General features: G+C 46.1%; 1 protein-coding gene across 11 annotated transcripts in view; it reads left to right on the top strand.

The window, feature by feature from the left end:
* Positions 1-4,368: 4,368 nt before the first annotated feature.
* TCTN2 (tectonic family member 2) overlaps positions 4,369-8,656 on the top strand; it is a 29,549-nt gene continuing 25,261 nt past the window's right edge. For 2 of the 11 annotated variants that reach the window (XM_045459677.1, XM_045459670.1), the window contains exons 1-5: positions 4,383-4,583; positions 4,714-4,821; positions 5,295-5,383; positions 6,212-6,407; positions 8,495-8,563. In XM_045459677.1, the coding sequence (XP_045315633.1) occupies positions 4,502-4,583; positions 4,714-4,821; positions 5,295-5,383; positions 6,212-6,407; positions 8,495-8,563 (544 nt within the window). In that variant the 5' untranslated portion in view covers positions 4,383-4,501. Of the gene's footprint in view, positions 4,584-4,713; positions 4,822-5,294; positions 5,384-6,211; positions 6,408-7,429; positions 7,556-8,494; positions 8,564-8,656 lie in introns of those variants that run through there. The other 9 variants (XM_045459681.1, XM_045459671.1, XM_045459672.1 and 6 more) reach the window with 9 other exon arrangements.

Below are 8,656 nucleotides of genomic sequence, written 5' to 3'. Positions count from 1 at the left end.
CAAGAGTTGCATGCTCTACCAAGTGACTAACAAGGAGGCTCTGAAGAACTTTAATTTCAAATCTGGCTAAAACTGTATATGAAAATATTGTTAGAAATACTGCATAATAATAGATTGGTGTGAAGTATTTAATGCAAAGTTTCTAAGTCTGAAACTATTAGAAGGAAGATTGGATGTTTGCTTGTAATTTTATTTTGTGAGCAAGATTAGCAGAATTTTAATTATTTGGTATTTTCATTGGATAAAGCAAGCTGGTGTAATGTATGTTTTCATGTCTTAGAAGTAGGACCTTTATTATCCCATAATAGTTAATTGTAAAACCATGAAATTATTCCCTTATTGAGTAGATAGTTAAATATTATAACTATTATCCAATCCTCAATTCTAAGGTAGTCTCTTGGACTTTATCTACAAAAAGATTCCTGCTCCCATGTTTTAAAAACAGTTATTTTGTTTATTTCAAATCACCCAAAGATGGTTCGTAAGACCGTTAGTGATTCCCGGAAGAGTGCATGTAACGTTTCCAGCAGTGATGGAGAAGAGAGTAAATATGATGTGAAAATGTTGGGGCTCAGAGAAAATGGGCAAGAAAGAATTCTTCAGTGCAAAAAGGGTGGTTTTATTAAAGCATAGGGACAGGACCCATGGGCAGAAAGCTGCACCAGGGCTGTGAGGAGTGACTGGTTGTATACTTTCAAGTTGGGAGGGGATTAGGGAGAGTGGAAGTCTCTAAGGAATTTAGAAGCAACCTTTCCAGGACCTGGGGCTCCCTGCTGTTAGGAAAAGGTCATATACTAGCGTCTAGTAAAACCTCAGTCATGAGACCCTTCAGATGTAGATCGGTGGGCCCCAAGCTTGGAGGATGATTGCTAACATACATCTTGGGTGGAGGGGAGAGATAAAGGAGGTGCCAGAGGAATGTTTATATGGTAAAGGAGACTTACAGGATCCTGGAGGTCAGGCCATTGTTAAGCTTAAGTATTAACATTGAGGGGTGCCTGGTGGCTCAGTGGGTTAAGCATCTGATTTAGGCTCAGGTCATGATCTCATGGTTCCTGAGTTCGAGCCCCGCGTCGGGCTCTGTGCTGATAGCTCAGAGCCTGGAACCTGCTTCGGATTCTGCGTCTCCCTCTCTCTCTGCCCCTCCCCCACTCATGCTCTGTCTCTCAGAAATGAATAAACATTAAAAAACATTTATATATATATTTTTTCAACGTTTATTTATTTTTGGGACAGAGAGAGACAGAGCATGAACGGGGGAGGGGCAGAGAGAGAGGGAGACACAGAATCGGAAACAGGCTCCAGGCTCTGAGCCATCAGCCCAGAGCCCGACGCGGGGCTCGAACTCCCTGACCGCGAGATCGTGACCTGGCTGAAGTCGGACACTTAACCGACTGCGCCACCCAGGCGCCCCAAAAAACATAAAAAAAAAATAAAAATAAACATTAAGTTAAAATACTAACATCGAAGCAGAATTCCTAGAGGAAGGTCACACTGCCTGTCTTTTTTTTTTTTTTAAGTTTGTTTTTATTTATTTTCAAGAGAGAGAGAATGAGCAAGGAAGGGGCAGAGAGAGAGAGAGGTAGAGAGAATCCCAAGCAGGCTCTGTGCTGACAGGGGGGCTTGATCTCGCAAACTGTGAGATTATGAGCTGAAATCAAAAGTTGGCCACCCAGGTGCCCCCATCAATGACATTTTTATATAAGAAGTACAGTATTTAAGGGGCGCCTGGGTGGCGCAGTCGGTTGAGCGTCCGACTTCAGCCAGGTCACGATCTCGCGGTCCGTGAGTTCGAGCCCCGCGTCGGGCTCTGGGCTGATGGCTCAGAGCCTGGAGCCTGTTTCCGATTCTGTGTCTCCCTCTCTCTCTGCCCCTCCCCTGTTCATGCCCTGTCTCTCTCTGTCCCAAAAATAAATAAACGTTGAAAAAAAAAAAAAAAATTAAAAAAAAAAAAAAAAAAAAAAAAAAAAAGAAGTACAGTATTTAAAAATCAGGGCTTGGGGCGCCTGGGTGGCGCAGTCGGTTAAGCGTCCGACTTCAGCCAGGTCACGATCTCACGGTCCATGAGTTCGAGCCCTGCGTCAGGCTCTGGGCTGATGGCTCAGAGCCTGGAGCCTGTTTCCGATTCTGTGTCTCCCTCTCTCTCTGCACCTCCCCCGTTCATGCTCTGTCTCTCTCTGTCCCAAAATAAATAAACGTTGAAAAAAAAATTAAAAAAAAAAAATAAAAATCAGGGCTTTTCATTAATAGTTGAAACTTTATGCCTACATTTTATATTAATAGAACAGATTACAAATAATTTTAAGAAAAGTTTCCTATTTAATTTTAATAATATTGTACCTCACAAATGACAGTTTTTAAAAAAACTTTTGAAGCTTTTTTTTTTTTTTTATTGTAAATCCTAGAATTCATAGTTCATTTCACTACTGGCTAATAGCTTAATGCAACCAAAAGCAGAAAATAAAAACATACTTTTAGTACATGCTGTTTATTCTGATCAGAACAAAAAATGATAACATGCTTTTATTATTATTTTTTATTTTTTATTTTTTTTGTTTTTCTTATTTTTCAATATATGAAGTTTATTGTCAAATTGGTTTCCATATAACACCCAGTGCTCATCCCAAAATATTATTATTTTTTAACGTTTTATTTATTTTTGAGACAGAGACAGAGCATGAACGGGGGAGGGTCAGAGAGAGAGGGAGACACAGAATCCGAAACAGGCTCCAGGCTCTGAGCGGTCAGCACAGAGCCTGATGCGGGGCTCGAACTCACAGACCGTGAGATCATGACCTGAGCCGAAGTCGGACGCTTAACCGACCAAGCCACCCAGGCGCCCCAATACTAAAATGTTTTTATTTTGAATGTCTGACAAGTGACACACGCCAATACAGGTAACTATGGTACTATGTCTGCGTAGAACATATGACAGCATGGCAGCAAAGTTAAGGTCTAGCAAAGTAGAACTCCGTGAAAATAAAGATTTGTAGTACATTGAAAACACTCTCAGGAACAGTGTTTGCCTAAATTACTTTCTTACGTTTCCCCTAAAGTGAAAAAATTTTGACCCAGGGATTCAAAGTCATTCAACACAAAATTTTTCCTCAGTGAAAATGCTTTTACTCTCTTGTTCAGGAATGATGAGTAAATAGCAGCAATAGGTTAAGTGATGACCCCCCTGTTGGCAACGTTCTAGGCTTTATTCCCAGATATACCGGGAGATGTAAACACTTTGCGATCCCCCAAGAGGAGCTGATGTGCGGGCTGGTGGTGGGGATATCATGCCGATTACAGCTGCAACAATCCACGTTTTGGCAAGAGCGTAAGAACAAGGTGGAACTCAGTGCCGGGCACTTGTGGAACCTCAGCTCTCAGATTGCTTTCAGAATGTTAGGTTTGCCGATCGAGTAACAGGGCAGACATTTGTTTGGCATTTGCCCTTTGTCAGCCATAGTGAGCGAATACATACTATAGGCCAGGCATTGGTCTAGACTCCGTGTGTTGTTACCTCGTTTAATCCTCACACTGTCCTATCAGGGAGAGACCATTATCTGCCTTCTATAGAGGAGGTAACTCAAGTTTACAGAGGTCAGGTGACCTGCCCCCGGTTCCGTAGCGACCTCAGCGTCTGCACGCCATCACTGAACTATAATAATGTCTGGGGCGCCTGGGTGGCACAGTTGGTTAAGCGTCCGACTTCAGCCAGGTCACGATCTCCCGGTCCGTGAGTTCAAGCCCCGCGTCGGGCTCTGGGCTGACAGCTCAGAGCCTGGAGCCTGTTTCCGATTCTGTGTCTCCCTCTCTCTCTGCCCCTCCCCCGTTCATGCTCTGTCTCTCTCTGTCCCAAAAATAAATAAACGTTGAAAAAAAAAATTAAAAAAAAAATAATGTCTGAGATGCTTTGAGGCTAGTGACGTAAGAATTGGGATACTTTTGTGTCTGCCCCAAAGCTGGGCAAAACGTTTAGTGTTCTTCGAGCAGATCTACTCTCGAGTGCTGACAGCTCTGTGCGGTAAATACAAACAGCAAAACACTCTTCAAAACGCTGGGGGAATCATAATAAAAACAATTCAACAGCCCTGCAGCCTCATCCCCTTTTTGTCCTTCTCCCAAAGTCCCCATAAAAATGACGTTTATTAAGGAGCTTGTTTAGAAGCCAGTGTCTGTAGGTAGGCTCGCTTTTGCGTGCGTGACTGAACTAACTCTCTTAAACGGGACCCAGACTCCTACTTTTTCGGGATCGAGATTTAAAGGCGCAGGGCCCGTGGGCGGGGCCGGGATGCTGCGGCCCCGGGTTGGGGGCGGGCTCTCTGCTGAATTCCACCCAATCACCGCCCGCCGCTCCTCCAGGCCCGCGGCCGATTGGTGGTTGCCATAGCTCCGGTTGGTTTGACAAGATGGCGGCGGCGGGGCGGCGCGGGCCCAGTCATCGCGTACAGAGCGTCCCAGCTTCTAGCTCGGGAGCGGGTTTGTGAAGCGGGCCGCGCGAGCCCCAGGCATGGGCTTGCCGCCGCCGGCCCCTCTGCTCTTGGGGCTTCTCCTTCTGCTGGACGTCCTGAGGCCTCTGTGGGGGGACCTGGGTGTGTATGGCAGGGCAGGGGCCCGAAGGGCGGGTGGGTTGGGGACGAGGCGTTTAACGGGCCAGATTTGGGACTCCTTCGGGTGCCCTTGCAACTAGTAACTCCGCCCTTCCCCTTCTTTCCCGCCCAGTTTTCATCCCTGCTTTCATCCGTATGACCGGCCCTGCGGTCAGCGCTTCCCTGGTCGGAGGCACCGAGGATGTGACCGTGTCCCTGGCCTTGCTGCAGGACAAGGAGGGTAAGGAGTCTGGCCCTCCCTGTGGGGACGGTGGGGGGTGGGCCAGGGCCACGCCGCCCAAGGAGGTGGCATCCCAGGAGGTGGCATCCCCTGGGGCCTCGGCCGCTGTCCACTGCAAAGTCGGCGTGGGAGCAGGAATGGGGGGCTGCTGTGGACCAAAGAGGACCGACGGACAGGCTTGGTGAAATAAAGCCTGGAACAGTAATGGCTTACGTTCACTGCTGCCTGTCCCCTGTAGTTTACATGCATCACTGCATTTCCCCAGTAAGAACAGTAATACACTTTCATGTCGTGTAACACATGAAGACACGAGAGTTCGCAGAGGCTGTTACTTGTCCAAAGTCGCACAGCTTGTGAAGGGCCCAATCCCAGGCTTGGAAAAGGATTCCCTCCCAGGGAGCCTGACTCCAGCATGCACACCCTTAGCTGCTGGGCAATACTGCCTCCTTGCATCCTAATCTTCTCCCCCGTAGGCTTATTGCCAACTCCAGCTTGTGGAGCGCTGACCAATGAGACGGGAGACTGGAGCTTGACTGTGACCCCCAGTGTGGTAAGGCCAGAGGTAAAACTTTTCCCGGGGCGTCTGCGGAGACCCACATTTAGTGTTTCTGCAGTGCTGTTTTGGTTGGACAAGGTATGGTTTTGTCTGTGCTTGGAACCACTGTGAAACTACGGGTTACCAGATCGAGGAGATGCCCCTCCAGCCCAGAGGTGCTTACGGTAGGGCTAGCGGTCCTTGGACGGGTTTCAAGAAGTTTGTGAACTCACTGAAATTGTGTGTAACATTATGTGTGTGTGCATTTTCCTCATGAGATGGTTGCCAGCTTCCATCAGATTTTCAAATGGATCTGTGACTCAGAAATCTTGACCTCAGCTCAGGTCTTGATCTCACGGTTCGTGAGTTCAAGCCCTGCGCTGGGCTCCATGCTGGGCATGGAGACTACTTAAAAAAAACAGCAACTCTCATTTAATAAATGTTTTATTGAATGCCTAGTATGTGCAAGACATCAGCGATGGAAATATGGGCGAGAAAGCGACTGCGTGCACCCCAGGAACTGGGGACTCTTTTCATTGACTTTTTAATGTGTGTATTTAGTCTTCTGCTGATATGCTGATAGGAAGATAAAAAAGAAAAACTAAAAAGATGCTGGACAAACTGAGTTAATTTATCAGACTTGCTTGCTTTTCTGTTAAACTGAGGATTAGGAATCAGGGCTTACGAATCGCCAGAGGTTTACCGGCTGAGTGATGGCCGCTTTGCGTACGGTTTTCCTTTCGTAAAGTGAACCGAGGCAGCTGTGTGATTTTACTGTGTTTTCCATTGTGTGTTCTTATAATTATCCATGCTGTGTTGAGTCACCTTAAAAAGTGCAGCGACTTTTCCTTTCAGAGCGCGTTGGATGTGACAGTGAGGCTGAAGAGGGGTCTGCAGGGGTGTTCCGCTAACGAGACAGATCCCTTCTCAGAGCCCCCGTGTATTGTCCAAACTCTTCTGGTTTCGGCATCTCACAATTCATCCTGTTTAGCACATCTGCTCATTCGAGTGGAGATTTACGCCAACTCTTCTTTGGCCCGGAATGCATCAGGCAAGTCAAGTCCAAACATTCACGCCGAACGTTGTCTGTCGGGTTCTGAGTGCGTGCCGTGCCCTTTGTACGCCTTGCTCTGGAGTCGGTGTTGCCTTCTTCAGCCTACTTTCCTTGTGTTTAATTTTCTTATTTTAGAAGTTTCTACTTTGTATTATTGCACTTAATTAGGATCTATGTTATTCCGCTGTGCCGTTTGTATCTTTGTAGACTGCCTGAAAGGGAGAAAGTGAGGTTTGTTTCTGTGTCTTCATTCTTAGGACTCCATCTTAAAACCAAAACCCCCCAAAAAAAGTCAAGGGAAAGATTAATGAAGGAGTTTACAAAAAACAAAACAAACAAAGAAACCAAAAAACCAACCAACCAAACAAAAAAACCAGTAGATTTTCGGTGAAAGCTCTGGACCTCCAGCTCCCTTTCTGGTGTCAGCCTGTTAATTTATGCTTATGGAAGCATGTGGTATTCTCTTGTTTCAAAAACAATACATACACACACTAACAACACACAGTTCACTATTCTATGCCTTTTAGAAATAAATTCCATATAGGGGCACCTGGGTGGGTCTGTTGGTTGAATGTCCGAATCTGGCTCAGGTCATGATCTCACGGTTCGTGGGTTCGAGTCCCGCGTCGGGCTCTGGGCTGACAGCTCGGAGCCTGGAGAGTCTGCTTCGGATTCTGTGTCTCCCTCTCTCTCTGCCCCTCCCCCATTTGCACTCTGTCTCTCCCTCTCTCAAAAACAAGTAAACATTAAAAAATTGGTAAAAAAATAAATAAGTTCCACATAAACGCATGTAGGTTCACCTCATTCTTTTTAATAGCTGCATAATATTCCATCGCGTGCAGATACCGTTGTGTATTTGACTAGTCTCTTACTGATGGAATCTGAGTCACTTCCAGCGTGCGGTGTGTAGCTAGAGCAAATATCACCGCGCACGTCTGCTTTTGGACACGAAAATGGCCTTGTGTTCTTCTCCCGTTCACACGGCAGGTTTTCTAAGAACGACAGAACGTAGCCGTGCCAGTGTTGAAGGTCCACTTTGATAGGTGCCACCACCATGTTCCCTGTCTCCTGCAGTCAACGCTAGCAACTCTTGCCTTTGCAGTCCCCCGGGATGAAGGGAGAAGCGTTTGTCCTCAGTAGCGAAGGTCTGTCACTTGTCATTTTGAGACTCCCACACTGTCGCTTCCCTTATCACATCCCCTCACTGTGATCCCCCTTGTGATTTTGGAAGCTGAGGAGGGTTAGATATGTTTAGACGGTGCCATCCATTGGGCCACCCTGCCTTCAGTGTGCTTACGCGGAAACATCTCCAAGATCTATTACCAAGTGCAAAAAGCAGCCGCACACGGGTGCTTATAGCATGGAGTGAGACTATATATTTGCATACGAAAATTCTGGAAGGCTATCTGAGAAGCTAACCATGTAGGGCCATTTGCACAAGTGGTGTGGGAACAGGAAGGGCTGGCTGGGAGGACTTCACTGTGTACCTTTTTTTAGATCCTCTTGAGGTTTTTTTGTTAAATTTTTTTTGAAGTTTATTTATTTAATTTGAGACAGAGCACAAGCTGGGGAGGGTCAGAGACAGACAGACAGACAGACACACACACACACACACACACACACACACACACACACACAGAATCTGAAGCAGGCTCCAGGCTCCGAGTTGTCAGCACAGAGCCCGATGCGGGGTTCAAACCCATGAACCATGAGATCATGACCTGAGCCAAAGTCAGATGCTTAACTGACTGAGCCACCCAGGTGCCTCCTCTTGAGTTTTTTGAACATGTGAATCTGTGACCAATTTAAAGGTCTAAAGTTTTGTTTTTAGGAGAAAAAGCCAAAAAACATTCTCTAATGCTTAAAATTTAAAGCCAAAAATAATATTCAGGGGGTGCTGAAAAAAATCTACAGGAAGGATTAGTAGCTGTACCATTCAACGTGGTGACTTTTCTTCTTTTTAAGAAATATGCTTGACTGCATTTAAGTAATAGATCAGAACGTCTTTGTATAAATAGCCAAACTTAGGAAAATTAGACTCTGTGTATTGGTAGTTATGAGATGTTCGCTCTGACCCCATGAAGGTATGAAAAATTTTGCACCCAGTCAGACAGAGATCAGAACGAGAACAAGGACGGAAGGACAGATGGGAGGTACGTGGTATGCCTAGGAACAATCAAGGTAGCAAATGGCGTAGGAGACATATAGGTAGATGCACAGATACCTACCTATATATCGCATAGTAA

The sequence above is a fragment of the Leopardus geoffroyi genome, chromosome D3 (genome assembly GCF_018350155.1).
Source record: "Leopardus geoffroyi isolate Oge1 chromosome D3, O.geoffroyi_Oge1_pat1.0, whole genome shotgun sequence".
Lineage (NCBI taxonomy): Eukaryota > Metazoa > Chordata > Mammalia > Carnivora > Felidae > Leopardus > Leopardus geoffroyi.
This window is presented reverse-complemented; position numbering and strand designations above follow the sequence as displayed.